At 36.3% G+C, this 15,556-nt stretch overlaps 1 protein-coding gene and 1 pseudogene across 4 annotated transcripts; both read right to left on the bottom strand.

Moving 5' to 3' along the window:
• Positions 1-652: 652 nt before the first annotated feature.
• Positions 653-8,430, bottom strand: LOC107677519 (glucuronokinase 1-like; annotated as a pseudogene).
• A 2,386-nt stretch (positions 8,431-10,816) lies between these two features.
• Positions 10,817-14,778, bottom strand: LOC107677518 (upstream stimulatory factor 1-like). 4 transcript variants are annotated; one of them, XM_016472449.1, is made up of 12 exons: positions 14,704-14,778; positions 14,561-14,577; positions 14,191-14,257; positions 14,048-14,097; positions 13,802-13,947; positions 13,403-13,516; positions 13,167-13,317; positions 12,942-13,029; positions 11,986-12,044; positions 11,810-11,904; positions 11,598-11,726; positions 10,817-10,940 (listed from the first exon to the last, which is right to left on the bottom strand). In XM_016472449.1, the coding sequence occupies exons 3-12, from the start codon at positions 14,196-14,198 to the stop codon at positions 10,851-10,853; spliced, it is 930 nt and encodes a 309-aa protein (XP_016327935.1). In that variant the 5' UTR covers positions 14,199-14,257; positions 14,561-14,577; positions 14,704-14,778; the 3' UTR covers positions 10,817-10,850. The 4 variants fall into 4 exon arrangements, with proteins under 4 accessions (XP_016327935.1, XP_016327934.1, XP_016327936.1 ...); XM_016472448.1 differs by lacking the exon at positions 14,561-14,577 and having other exon boundaries at positions 14,704-14,774; XM_016472450.1 differs by lacking the exon at positions 14,561-14,577 and having other exon boundaries at positions 13,832-13,947; positions 14,704-14,774.
• Between the last annotated feature and the right edge of the window lie 778 nt (positions 14,779-15,556).

Here is a 15,556-nt window from a genome sequence, read left to right as displayed (position 1 = left end):
TTGAGTACTAATGTAAAGTGAGTCAAATAATTTATTTGATTCATTCACATATTGACATACATATGATAAAATTGGAGAAATTTCCTGGTAGTGTACACTATAATAATATAGCCTAGATTTAAATAACTCCATTCACAATCACGTCTGGAATAAACACTTTCGGCTCTGCACAAAAATGTCTTTACAACACAAGAACAGGATGGGTGTGAAAGGCTACCAATGCAAAGTCAATTGTTTCTCATTTCTATCCGAAACATACAACAATTGGAGCCCCACCTTCTGCTAAGCAATGACCTGTGATAAATGAGTCTGAAATAGGAAAACAGTGGCAAGTTCATTTAAACTCAAGTTCAAAACTGAAGACAAACTTAAAAGGAATAGTTCTCCCAAAAAACGAAAAGTCTGTCATCATTTACTTACCCTCGAGTCAATTCAAACCTCTGTATGACCTAATGTTCTTCTGTGGAACACAAAAGAAAATATTTTGAAGAATGTTAGTAACCAAACAATAAATAAAAAAATGGTTTCCATTGATTTTCATTGTATGGACAAAAAATAGTAAAATATCTTTTTTTATGCTCCTCAGAAGAAAATACATACATGTTTGGAATGACATGAGAGTAAATGATGACAGAATTTTTATTTTTGGGTGAACTATCTCTTTAAGGAATGTACCTCTAGCGGAGTCTTTATAAGCAAACTGCTTTTTTTTTTGCAAACAAACAATTAAACCTTTTCACTGAGTGATCAGCTTTGACTCTGCACTGATGGGTCATAAGGCACAATAAGACAAAACACACATCCTGCCTCTTGGAAAGCCCTCTTCATCTCCACCTAGTGGTAAAACATAATAAAGATTTATACACTATGACTAAAATTCTGTGTGTATAATGTGCAACATTGATAATAGTAAGAAATGTTTCTTGGGCACCAGATCATGTGACATTACATTTTAAAATACATTAAACTAGTAAACAGTTATTTACTATTTCATATTATTACTGTTTCTGTATTTTTAATCCAAAAAAATTTAGCCTTGGTGAGCGTGAGATTTCTTAAAAAAAATAAAAAAAATTTACATTTAAAAAATCCTACCAATCCCACCAAACTCAAACATGTATATTCAAGTGTATATTTATGTTTGATATAATTTTGCATTCATAATGTCCAAATATGGAAGAATTTTTTTTTTCTAAAACAAATACATTAAAATGGTTTACTGAGCAAAAATGTTGAAGTATGAATGTTGTCATAGAAATCATTTCCAATAGCACATGCTCTCTGAGTAGAATCTCTACAGTAGGTTGTTTCCCCCTAATTACGGTAATTCACACATAATGTAAATTAAATTAAAAACAAGTCAAAAGATCCACCGTACCAGCCGCTCAGGGTCCATACATAATCCAACCACAGCACCACCACTGCCAGGCAATTTGACTGCAGATCCAAACTACACAGACAACAAAGAATCATTCAGATGTGCTGCTTGTTTTCTGTAAGTCATATTACCTCTAATGCCATTAGTAAAGAAATTCATGGAACAACTCAAGGTATCAGTTATGAGAACTTTAAGAAATGATGGATGCATTGACGCATTTATTTACCACTCTCGCAAGCTGTACCATTTTGAGATTTCCAGGGCCCAAACAGTCGTCAGTATACACTGACCTGATGGACAAATTGCAACTTCAACAGTGGCATTTTTGGCTATTTATAAATTAAACTGTATTTTAAAAAAATGCAGTCAAACTTCTGTTCAGCTTTGTTTGAGAGTTTGATGGATGGACTATAGCATCATACTGCCATAGCTCAAAGTTTTCATCCATGAGCTGTGCAAGTCTGGGCCAGTCTTTACACTGAAAGGCAGCCCTGCATACAGTAAGAAAAGCATTGTTTTCATTGACCACTCGTTATCCTGAATGAACAGTAAGGCTGATGATACACAGGGCAACTTTTTGAGCAATGTTGCCGTCAAAGGGCAACCAGGTGAGACACAGGGCCCACAACCAATCTAAAGTATCCAGGTAGAAATTTGTTGCCCATTTTCACTTGTAAAGTGCCCAAACAACATTGCTCAAAAAAAAGTTGCCTGGCAAAATTGCTCAAAAAGTTACCCCATGTATCATCTGCCTAAAGCAGGGGTGGGCAAACTTGGCCCTTCCAGGCCACTTTCCTTCAGAGGTTAGCTCCAACCCTAATCAAACACACCTGAACCAGCTAATCATTGTCTTCAAGACTACTAGAAGGCTACAGGCAGGTGAGTCATATCAGGGTTGGATCAAATCTCTGCAGGAAAGTGGCCTGGAAGGGCCAAGTTTGCCCATCACTGGCCTAAAGCTACAAGAGCTATTACAGCATGAAAAGTGTAACACAACAATTGCCGAAGGGCAAATGCTCAAAGATAAACCTACCTGGCTTGATCTGTGAGTTCAGCAAATGATTTCATAGCTTCAACAACAGCAGAATCACCTGTTCAGAAAGGAGACGACTTGTGAAAGGCTTAATTTCTTTACAAATAGCACATAAACCAGGACATGAAGTAGAACTTACCGTTCAACCAGCACTGTCTAACATTACTGTGAATCCGTCCAGAATCACTTGGATCGCCCAAATAGGCTAGCCAGAACAAGCGAAGATCGCTCATGTCCAAGGGAATGTACTCTCCTATAGAAATTAATATTTTGACATATAGTAAAGCCTCTTAAAATTCAAGTTTCTATTGCTGTACAAATACAGTACCATTTTCAACTTTGAAAATGTTAAGTAAGGTTTTTTGAGCAGCAGATCGGCATATTAGAATGATTTCTGAAGGATCATGTGACACTGAAGACTGGAGTAATGGCAGGAATAAATTACATTTTAAAATATTTTCAAATAGAAAGCTTTCTTTCTTTCTTTCTTTCTTTCTTTCTTTCTTTCTTTCTTTCAGATAAATGCATCCCTGGTGAGCAGAAGACACTTCATTCCAATACATACAAAAGTCTACCAACCCGAACCCCACACTTTTGAATGATGAACATCCCAGGTTTATATTCAATAATGAAAAATGTTATTTATATTGCCCAGAATAATATTTAGGTTCAAAATCAGTACCATAACCCCTCTCATCTATCAGCTGTTTGTTGAAGTCCATGTAAACCAAGCCTTCACAGACTTATTAGAAAGTTAATAGAGACAATCATGTTCCACACAGTGCATGTCAAATTGATGAGTCAAATTAATATGAATGTACATACCTGCACAACTCTATCCTGTAGACCAGCTGTGATGAACAGCTCATCAGTCTCTACATTGAGGATGAAGTTGGCTCTGACTGGTTTAGGAAGATCCTGTCCCAGGATAAAATTGAGCTAATAGTTTATCAACATAAAAAAAGTTCTAAATCAAACCGCTGATTGGCAAATGCTGAACATACGTTGTCTGTGATGTTGTAGAACTTCATCAGGCACTTCAAGGTGGCAGACACAATCGCACTACACAGAAAACACCCAAAAGGTGATGTTACAATATTAACATTTAATCCGAATAACAGTGTTTCAAACCAAAAATCCACTTACAAGATCAAACACCAAGTGTACTGAACCTTGAATAATATCATACATTATGTTAAACTGTAAATCAAAAAGGGCATGAATGAGCTTGGGAGAAACTGACTGTTAATGTTCATTTAGGTTTGTAAGTCAATGTTCAACTCACCTACTGCCAGCTAAACCCTAGAAGTCAAAAGAAACGTAGTACAAAGTTATTTCATCAAAATAAACTCTCAGAACTTCAACTCTAAATAAACTGCAAATAATATGAATAAGTCTCACCACTTGCCGAGGAATGTTTGTGTCATACTTAAAAGAGTAAAATTCTGCTTGGACAGAGCAATGCTGTTAGCATAAAAGAGGCATAAAATACACACAAGTCAGTGTCTTAACAGAAAAAGGTGAATTTTCATTTCATGCCAACTTATGTTTACAATTGTATTGCAGCATCTCACCCTTGTTCAGAGCAGAACTGGTAAAACTTTTTACAGGTGGCTTGTAGAAGTCTCAGACCTCCCAAATACCTGGAAGACAATTAAATAAATAGTATTAATTACAATAATTTTTGTTGTACCACAAACCTTCTGCAAACCATCTCCAAAGCAAAGCAATACAATTTTTGAGCAGAGACAAATGACTGGACAAACCCTTCTTTCCGGCTGATCCGAAAAAGATCCTGCAAGCTTCCGAATTCTGTGGGATCATTCAGAGGATGAGGTAGAAGGACCTTGATAAAATTAACGAGATAAGTGAAGAACAGTGCTTTCCTCGTGTCTTTGATTTCTTATCTCAATCTGTTCTTATTTACCAGAGTCTGGCTCTCGATGAGCGTGACCTCAGCCCAGAAGTTAGCGATGCTCATAGCAATGGTTTTCCCATTGAAACCATCAGAGGGGTTCCCCATGAGTCCAACCCTGTGAGTCAACACACAGACCTATGTATAGTGATGAAAAGTAGGTGTTTGTGGATACTAGCTAATGTGTTCTGCCTGACCTGGCATATGAGCGGCATGTGATGGGTTTAGACGGGGACAACGGCTGCTTTGAAGAATAGTGTGCGAGCCATTTTGTGTAATCAGACAGACCCTGTAATAACAGATGTTAAAATGTATTAATTTGTATTTATATTAATACAAAATTTATGTATAGAATAATGTGGTATAAACGATTGTTCAAACTTATTTTTTTATTTAATTCAAGGATGCATTAAATTCATCCAAAGTGTTATTTACATAATATTACAAAAGTTTTGTATTTCAAATAAATGCTGTCCTTTAGAACGTTCTATTCATCAAAGATTCCTGAAAAAAAAAAAATGCATCGCATTTTCTACAAAAATATTAAGCAGCACATCTGCATTCAATGTTGATGATAATAAATGTTCCTGAGCACCAAATCAGCATACTATGTTGATTATGTGACAGAAGACTGGAGTCAAATGAAGACTTGATCAAAAAATGCAGCTTTGGTGAGCATTAGAGACTTCTTTTAAAAACATATTAAAAAAATCTTACAGACTCCCAAGCTTATGTCACAAATCTATCATATAGTCATATAAATATATAAAATTAACCCAAAATAATGCTACATTTGTACCCACCACTTGTCCAATTAGTTGAAATCCAGTTGGTAACTTCATCCCATAAACAGGAACTTTCTCCTCATTTATAAGCCATTCCTACAACCAGTAAACATCTAAATTCACACAAAGCAAAGGCTTGATGCTTTACATTTTTAAATTCAAAGATAACTTAAACACTGACCCAAAACTTGCCAAAAGTTCTATCATTAACATCTGGGTGTTGAATGAGGAATTCAGAGATGTACGGTAAGGACTCTTTGCGCAGGCAGTAGAAAACCACACTGGCCAGACGAGAAGCAGTGATGCCCTCTTGAGGCTTCTCAAGGAATCGCATGACCCCTGGTGACAACAGGTTTAGAGGCTTGTAGTGAATGCTTAAAGCAGGGTCTCCAATCCTTCTCCTGAAGGGCCACTGTCCTAAAGAGTTTAGCTCCAAAACCAATTAAACACACCTCAACCAAAGTAACCAAAGTCTTTAGAATTACTAGAATCTTCCAATTAGGTAAGCTGGAGCTAAACTCTGCAGAATCTTGGCCCTCCAGGACCAGGATAGGACACACCTGTCTTAAAAATTCTATTTAATTGGCACTTTGATTTTTAAATTACAACAATGTCTATGTGCATGCTTATGCTTACTTGTCACTATTTTAGGTGTTTATATTCAATGGTTATGTCTTATGTCTATTTTCTGTATTCTTCTGTCTACAATTTATAATGCCAAAAATATATTTCCATTCCATGACAAACTGAATAGACTAAGCCCTGTTATTTAGAGTACATGAACCTGCCAACCTGCCTAAATGATTTTTAAAAAAGTAAAAGAAAGGAAGAATCTAATAAGCTTGGCTAGTTTTATAATATCAGAGGGTACTTCTTCCATCTGTCCACATATAAACATTTCTAATGTCTATTTTAGTTTTTTTTAATAACAGTTGTCACTTTACATTTGGAAGATGTCCTGTATATATCTGCCTATGTGTGATTTATGATAATGTCAAAAACATATTTCCATTTTATGACAAAATTAATGAACAATAAACCCTGCTATTCAGAGCATGTGAAAATGGCAAAATGAAAAAAAAGATAAATAATCTGCTAAGCTTGGCTAATGTTATAATATCATATCAGAGGGTATTTCTTCCATAAAAACTACAACAATGTGTCATGTCTCACCGATGGGTGTTCGGACACACTTCAACAATTCCTCTGGTGTAGCTCTTCTCTCCCGACTCCAGCTCATAATATATAGCAAGTTCTCCAGGCTGAAGTATCAAATATAGGTAATGAGAATTACAGTTGAGTAGGAATCAGACCAATTATTTCAACAAGGTAAATGAGTGGATGGAATAGTGATGAGTGAGAGTAAATACAGTTGCATGTGTGCAGTACAGTAAATGTGGTAATTACAGGGTATGGCTCAAGTGGGAAAGTACAAATCAGTATGGACCTGGTTGGGTCACTATGTATGACATCTCACCCACTACAATAAACTTGTAACAACACAATCAATAGGTTGAGTCTCTCTTACCTTAGATCTGAAAAAGCGAATGACTTGTGCAATATCAAAGTTCTGATCAGCACAAAGCATGTCTCCTGCAATCTGCAAAATGTAATTTCACAACTTAAAACAATTTAAGGTTTAAAAGAATAATAACCACAAAAAAAACAAAATTACAATTAGCTGAAAATGTACTCACATTCAGGCCAAGATGTAGATAAGTTTGTTTCTTCATCGGAACAGACTTGGAGAAATTTAGCATTACATCACTTGCCACACCCTTGTATTTTAGCCAGAAGTAAGAAGTAAGTAAAATACAATCATGATGCATTTGTAAAAAACATCTTTTCACTTTATAAGCCATTAATTGATAAGACTGGAGTTGTGTGGATTACTTGTGGATGATATTTTATCAGCTATCTGGACTCTCTTACAGCACCCATTCACTGTACGGGGATCCATTTGTGAGCAAGAGATTAAATGTTAAGTTTCTCCAAGTCAGTTCCAATGAAGAAACAAAATAATCTACATCTGGGATGGCCTGAGGGTGAGTACATTTTCAGCATTTTTTTTTTTTTTGGTCCAATGGAATAGGTTCTGAAAAAAGCCCATACCACCATGATGTCATCTTGTAGCTGTCGGCTTCGGATGGCCAACTCAAGATCTGCGACAGCCCCAAGTCTGTCATCCAAAGTTGTGCTGCCATCATTCACAACATTCTCCACTGGAAAGTAATTTGCTGTTGCCCACCGTTCATAGTGCTTGTATCTGCATTGAATGCAGTTTTGAACCAATATACAATCTTAAGTAAGTTTAATGGGTGCTATTGTGTATCTTAAAGGGGTCATATGATGCGATTTCGAGAGGCAGGGCATAGAGGACCTACAATAATGTACAGTATTTGAAAAATAACGTGTTTTTTGAACATTAAAGCATGTCAACATATTCTGTTACACCAAATACACAAAATAATGATCTTTAAAAAAGCATCATATGACCCCTTTAAACATTCAAAAGAAACCATGCTTCCTGCCCTTATTTACACACACACACACACACACACAAAAACTGGTTGGCATAAATTACAAATGACAGCCAAATATGACTTACTTATCAGCATTTGTAACCAGATAGACTTCACTGAAGAGCTGGCGCCTAAGTGAGAGGGTAAATACTGTGTTGCATTAGTTTGCATGGAAAACACCTCCCACAATTATGCTAAAAGTGCAGAACAACAAATATAAGACTCACGTGTTGACAGTTTCCCACCAGAAATCCAATATTTTCTTTCCCCCCACTCCAGGTAACAGAGCTTTGGGCACACCGGTCAGATGAGCATACAGACCTGTAACATCACTCTTGCGATACAGAGACAAGTTTAGTGAAGCTCAGCATTTCATTGCAAACATATTCTTATCCATAGCACACTTTCTCCTTCTCTTTTCTTTCTTGTTTTGAATATACATTTATAATGTGGCATTAATGCTACATGAGCGCTGGTTGCAAAATCATACAAAGTTAAAAAATCATAACAGTTTTTTGTAGCTCACATTAAAACGTTTATATTAGTTGATTTACCTTGATCTGTGTCTCTAAAATCGTGCCGTGCCCTGCAACTAAGGGTATGCAAATCATTGTTTTGGCTTATTATTTATTTGAAATGTCAAGTTTGGCAACGCGTAAACATTTCATCACAGGGTCTGCGGAAAGTCCATAGTGCAACTAATAACACAGTAAAAACCTTGAACTGAATCGCGTCACCGGAAACCCTGCAAATCCTTAAAGAGACAGGCTTCTTTGTAATATGGCAAGCCGTTTTAACATTCAACTATTTAAACCAGGGCTGTCCAAACTCGGTCCTGGAGGGCCGGTGTCCTGCAGAGTTTAGCTCCAACTTGCCTCAACACACCTGACTGGAAGTTTCTATGCCTAGTAAGAGCTTGATTAGCTGGTTCAGGTGTGTTTAATTAGGGTTGGAGCTAAACTCTGCAGGACACCGGCCCTCCAGGACCGAGTTTGGACAGCCCTGATTTAAACGAACCCGTATATGTTTCTATACTAGATATTATTTTTTTTTTATCTTAATCACTAGCAAGTATTCCAGTAGTGATTAGATAGTCATTTAATAGACACAATAATTAATCTCAAATGTCACTAGTACTAGTTAAAATTTCACTAGTTTTGATTGCTTTTAATGAGTAGTAATACTGACTGGTCAGAATGGCTACTTTATATGTAACAAGTGAAATGCACACTAGTATCTAACAGTGTTTCCCAACCGGGGTGCCACGGCACCCTGGGGGTCTATCGAGAGCAGGGGTGCCGTGTAAAAAAAAAAATTTTTTTTAATATTTTTAAATTGCTAAAATGTTAAAAAAAAAACATCTATTATATAATATCCATTTCTGATGTCGCCAATAATTAGAGATGCACCGAAATTTCGGCTGCCGAAAATGAGTTCACCGCTCAGGATTCACTTTCACGTGGTGTGACGCTCTGCGCATTATCCCGCTCTATGCGTGTGCGCTCCGCTCAGTCGCTCCACTCGTATACCGTTCATGCGAATCGGAACAGCAAAGTCCACTCAAAAATTGAGCCGACAGGAAACATCGATGTAGTACAGTATTGTTTCTGTCTGCAATAGCCCTACTGTGTTGTAACATGGTGTGGTATATGGGCAACTCTGGTAACGCTGCCCTCTCATTAATTGATCTGCTAACCGCTATGTTGTGCTCGCGTATTCTAATAATAGCTTTCTAGGACTAAACATTATTTGGATAATTGGTAAAAAAAAAAAAAAAGTTAAATATCTTACCCCTACTGTTAGACCTACCTGAAAAACTAAAAAGCAATTTATTTAATTCGAAGGCCTGTCGTTATTTTTTATTTGTGCCATCATTATTAATTTCTTTATTTGTGTTTATTTTATTACCGACTGCTTACTTGTCATTTTGTATTCAATTCAAAGTTTGAAATCAAGCTATCTCGTGCTACTGCACCAAAATTACCCCACTGTAAAATAAAAAAAACATTGAGTGAGCAAACATTTGTGAGATAGCTAGTTATAACAGTAATTAAATAATGTTTACATATGTATAAAAGCCTACATTAAAATCTGTCATATAAATTGGTCTCTTCGTTAGAAATTAGCCTACTGATTGCCACCATTGATGGACAAATTTTTTAAATAATATTAAAAATATCTGTATGACATTATATTCTGCAGTTCTTCCCTGTTGTACCGAATATCTATACTTTTCAAATTATCATATCGAAGGTAGAAATTCAAATATTGTGACAATTTATTTTGTAGGGTGCCACAAGTTTGTTAAAATTTCCAAAGGGTGCTGCGACTAAAAAAAGGTTGGGAAACGCTGATCTAAATCATCGTGTCTGCTTAATAGGTACAAGGATGCCTAGAATAGATACTACCAATTAGTAAAAATAGACACGTTAGTTTTAAGGAATAAATATTCAAATGGCCATAATGTTCTTGCTAATAGAGGAAGGTCTAAAAGGCAGGTCCCTGCAGGCTGTCCTGCAGTGCTGCATGAGCCTTGATAGTTCAGTCTTCAGTGTTTTCAGTTGCCTGATATTTGCTATTAAACAAAAATAGAAAATAATATCTCCAGGAATGGGAGATTGTTTGTATATTTCTGTTAAATACTTAACATTTGGCAACTGAAAATCCTATTACAACATAACAACACACTTGTGGATGCTGAGATGTTCAACAGATTCAGATCAGAATCTAGAGAATAGCGTAGTGGGAAAATATGTTATTTATTTCAGTACTCTGCATAGTGAAATCTACTATGACCATGTTGTGAATTGTCAATTAACAGGCAGTTATTTGACATGCTCATTATTCGGACAAATTAAGCTGAAAAACCTGAACTTCAAAAGTATGAAATATATGAAAATGCATTAATAACACAAAGATTTAACATGAATAATTTCCACAAAGTTTAGGAGTAACAGTACAAAATAAACAAATTTCTCTGACCTGTCCTGGTACATAAAAAAATGAATGCTAAATTACATGAAAGTACGGGGGACACAAAAAAGAAAATATGTACACAAGGCAAGATCCCAATGGAGAATCATCACCAGTTTGTTGAATACTGCATTATGTAAGTCCTGCATTGTTCAAGGTTGTTTAAAAACATCAGAAAATCAAATCTTCTGCACTGAATGTTTTTCGATCTAAATTTCCAAAACTCCAAAATCCTTTAAACTCTTCACTGGGGATCTGCACTTGCTGCTGCAACTATGCCATGCTGCCGGAGCTGGCTCCTCAAAATCTGATTCTTAGATTTCCAATCTTCCACCTTTAAAAAAACAACATGACAAAACAACAAAACAATCAATGAGAATAAAACCTCTACCTATGACTCATTTGGAGATTTAAATTAGCTTAAATTAATTAAGTTTTTCTGTCAAATTAAAACCAGGATCAAAATGATGATTCAAGGGAAAGTGAATTATGATATAGACCTAAATAATCATATTTATTTAATTTAGATAATTAAATGGGTCCTATTATGCTCTTTTACAAAGTCTTGATTCCATAGCCGCCTGCGAGCTTCAGTGTAAATATTGCGTCAATATCAAATCAATTTGAGAGCGATTTAAACCCGGATGATTGTAACCACTCTAAGTTCATCTGCCTTGGGAAAGCTAGCGTGTCTCCGACATAGTGATAACACTCGTTGCCTTCTCTAGTGCAGCTCAACCAGGTCTCGTCCCATTCGTCGATATTTATGATATCACAAATCCCGGAAAATATGCGTTGTAGTCCAAACGAGTCGTTCCTTGTAGTTTTTGAAAAGTGATTTCTGTTAAATAAAATATCTCCTTTTGAAGTGGACTTTGAGCTTTGTAACTTCGCAGATCTTTTTTATGCTATTACAGACTAAAGTTGAAAAAGTGAAAAAGCATAATAGGACCCCTTTAAAGTTATCCTATTGGTGCAACCAGTAAAATACCTCTTGTCGTAACAGCTGGTTATCCATCTTCAACCTGTCAAGGCTGTTCAGTTCATCTCCTAACCGGCTGTTACTTTGTCGCAGCTCTTGAATGTAATCACAGGCCTTTGATAGGATCCCACCCTTACTCTGTAACACACACACAACAGCAAAATTAGAAATAACCCAGTACTTCCTGTTGCTACAACTATAGTCACAATATTAACAAATACCTGTCCAGTTTTAGTGGAATCCATGGTGCAGTCTGGAATTGTTTTGGAGAGCTGAACAATCCAGTTGTTAATTTTGTCTCTACGTTTTCGCTCAACTGTAAAGTGGTTTGGAAATAATCACTTGCAAATAACTTACACAACTAACCATAAGTAATTTCCAATTATCTTTCAGTTACCTTCATTGTGCTGAGCTCGCCTTTTCTCATCTCTTGAATTCCTTGGCCCCTCGGTCTTACTGCAAATATGTACACTATAGGTCAAACATTTTAATTGATTTTTTATTATTATTCTGGTTTGAAAGAAGCCTCTTATGCTCACAAAGCTGCATTTATTTGATTAAAATTACAGAAAAAAAAGTATTTTATAATATTATTACAATTTTAAATAACTTTCAGCAACCACTACTCCAGTCCTCAGTGTCACATGATCCTTCAGAAATCATTCTAATATGCTGATTTGGTGCTCACTTATCAATTATGATTGGTACTCAATTATTAATAATGGTCCTTATTATTATCATCAGTGTTGAAAATAGTTTTTGCTGCTTAATATTTTTGTGAAAATCAGGATAGATTTTGTTTCAAGATTCTTCGATGAATAGAAAATTCAAAGCATTTATCTGAAACAGAAATCTTTTGTAATGTTATAAATGTGTTTACTGTCACTTTTGATCAATTTGATGCATCCTTAACTGAAAAAAAAAAATGTTTCTAGAGCAGCAAATTTAGCATCTTAGAATGATTTCTGAAGGATCATGTGACACTGAAGACTGGAGTAATGATACTGAAAATTCAGCTTTGCCATCACAGGAATAAATTACATTTTAAAATATATTATACTAGGAAGAAGTTTAATCAAATAAATGCAGCCTTGTTGAGCACAAGAGAATTTTCCAAAACATACAAAAAATATTAATTATTCCATACTTTTGACTGGCAGTTTTTACAGTTTAATATAAAATAATAACACGCCATAATTATACCGACATCAAAATAATAAACTGAGTCCATTATTTTCAATTAATTTTTATTACTGTTTGTGGTCACTAAAAAAAGAATGCAAATAAAGAAAGCAAAACAGCAATAACTAAATAGAGAAATGCATTAAACGAGGCTGGAAGAAGCAACATTACGCATTGTAAGGTTGTGTACGAGGTGCAATAGACCTCTGGTTGGCTCCAGTAAGGACCTCCTGCGGGGACATCATAACATACAACTGACCTAAAACAAGAGCAAAAAAACAAATAAACATAAAAACCTAGGCTGTTTTGCAACAGAAGTGATGTACCGTTGTGTATTCATGTACATAATATCAATTGAAATGCATCATTTATGCTAAAAAATGTTTGATGATGCACCTGCAGGAGCACTTTGACTAAGCAGAGCATCTGAGGCCTGAACACCAGTCACCATGGTGCCAGCTGCTGCGTCTGAGATAGTAGCAGGATAGTATGTGTAATGGGTTTCTGTGCCATCGCCCTCCAAGCCTTCTGACTGAGAAAAAACAGCCTGAAAAACATATTTAAATAATATTGAAATGAAATGTAATTAGGTTAAATTCTATTCATCTATGTCAGGTGAAGCAATTTTGCACCTGCGTAAGAGGCTGTGTTGTAGCAGGAAACCCAGTCACTACACTAACAGCTGTTGCACTGTCAGTTTGAGCTTCCAGCTGTCCATCTGCGACTTGGATTACGCGATACGTAACCTGAGGAAAATTAAGAGGAGAAGTTATGTTATGCAATACAATCTTACACTTGTCTGTAGAAGCTACCTAAAGTGAAAAAAAAAGAGATCACTGCTAAATTTTTCTTGAGTCGTCATCAGAAAGAACACTTTCTGGGAACAATTTAGGTTGGTTTAAACCTGGTATGAACATCTGTCTGGAATGGACAGCACTAAATAATATTGAGAAATTGTTCTCCATTGTCATCACCAGGTGTAAACTGGGCCTAAGTTCTCACTCGGGTTTGAATGTAACCCTTCCTCCTACCTGCCCTGAGGGAGGGTACAGCTCCCCTACCTGCCCCCCAGCTCCCTCGGCCTTGAAGAGGTATTTAATCGGCTGCTCCGAGGAGAACGTAGAAGCAGACTGAATAGTTGTGATTGCTGATGGGTCCTCTGCAGTAGCAACTGCCCCTGAGAGAGAGAGAAAGAAAAAAAAAAACACACACATCAATTCTCAAAACTTATTTAAAAATAAACTTGCATTACTTCATCACGCTTAATTTTATAATACCTCCTTCAATGTCTGGAACATTGACATCAGGTTCAGAACTTTTCTGTTGTCTAAAAACACAACATTTGACATTGTTGAATATGTAGTTAAAATGGTGGTATTACAAATTGTATAGCTCAAACATTTAGTTATTTGCTACAAACCCTTTCATATCCACTGTCAGTATGTAACAGGTAAAATGTGCCTTCACTCCCAGTAGCCTGATCAATCCTGTACAGGATCCAACAGAGGAAACCAACAATATAAACGTTAGCATGAAAATACTTGTGAAAATGTGCGTGTGGGTACTTCATAAAATACACTTAATAAACGTTACTAACAGAACTGGCCAACAGGAGTCACTCCTTACATTAACACTCTGGATGTGTATTACACGGTAAATATTTTAAAATAAATAAATATTATATTAGATGCACAAGAATAACTAAATTGTGCATACAAAATGATTTATAATGAATACAAATGGAGATTGTATTTGATTAAGTTGAAAGGATAGCTAGCTAGCTAACTTACCAGTGCTATCTTGCAAGCTTAGACAAAAAAATAAAAAAAACGTTTTAAATGCGCCGCGTACACGAATAAATCACTTGCATCTACATATAGCCATCATAAAGTTGGTGTTTAAATAAGCAAAAGAAATATGTTATATTTCTCACCGTTTACTGTTGTGGAGCCGTCTTGTTTACAACAGGAGCAACCGGAGCGGTTTTCTGCGCATGCGCACAGAGTCGACTCCAATAGGACATCGCTGTGGATTGGCACTAGTGATGTGTCGTTCGCGAACGAGCCGGCTCTAAGAGCCGATTCTTGTAGAAGAGCCGACTCCCGTCGGGGAGAGCCGAATCTTCAGCCGGAGCCTTCTATTTTAACCCAATTTAGCAATTGTGAATGGTTTGTGTGTTGGTAAGCAATTTTTTTAATCAGTGTTTTCATAAAAGCATTATTTTAATGCATTTTTTCATTACAAAAACAAAAATTCACATGCGGCTAATCACATGGGAGGATAGACTAGAATGTGAAAGAAGGAAGGGGGACACATGCTCCGAAGATAGCGAGTGTAGTGGTAAAGGCCAGGTACACAGAGCAACACAGAGAGGCGGGGGGTCCGGATTTAAAAGCAAGCGCGTTGGTTAAGGTAGGAAGACACTGCATTGTTGCAACATCGGTCCACCTCAGAGAGAGTCTTCTCAAAAACAGGACAAATAATCAGAGAGGAGAAATCGCATCAGCACATCCAAGCTGAGGTATCTGATATTTCTGAATGCCAACCTACACTAAAGACTAGAGTGGTTTAAAGGGGTCATATGATGCTGCTAAAAAGAACATTATTTTGTGTATTTGGTGTAATGAAATATGTTTAAGGTTCAAAAAACACATTATTTCCCACATACTGTACATTATTGTTTCTCCTCTATGCCCCGCCTTTCTGAAACGCGTTGATTTTTTTACAAAGCTCATCGGTCTGAAAAGCGAGGTGTGCTGTGATTGGCCAGCTATCCAGTGCGTTGT

The sequence above is a fragment of the Sinocyclocheilus anshuiensis genome, unplaced genomic scaffold (assembly GCF_001515605.1).
Source record: "Sinocyclocheilus anshuiensis isolate Anshui unplaced genomic scaffold, SAMN03320099.WGS_v1.1 scaffold981, whole genome shotgun sequence".
Classification (NCBI taxonomy): domain Eukaryota; kingdom Metazoa; phylum Chordata; class Actinopteri; order Cypriniformes; family Cyprinidae; genus Sinocyclocheilus; species Sinocyclocheilus anshuiensis.
The sequence above is the reverse complement of the archived record's forward strand: the minus strand, read 5'-3'. Positions and strand labels throughout refer to the sequence as shown.

Coding starts and splice junctions, on each gene's coding strand:
- LOC107677518 (XM_016472449.1), bottom strand. Junction 13,948..14,047: donor TGTTCCAGACATTGAAGGAG/GTATTATAAAAT, acceptor TCTCTCTCTCAG/GGGCAGTTGCTACTGCAGAG. Junction 13,318..13,402: donor CAACACAGCCTCTTACGCAG/GTGCAAAATTGC, acceptor TATGTTTTTCAG/GCTGTTTTTTCTCAGTCAGA.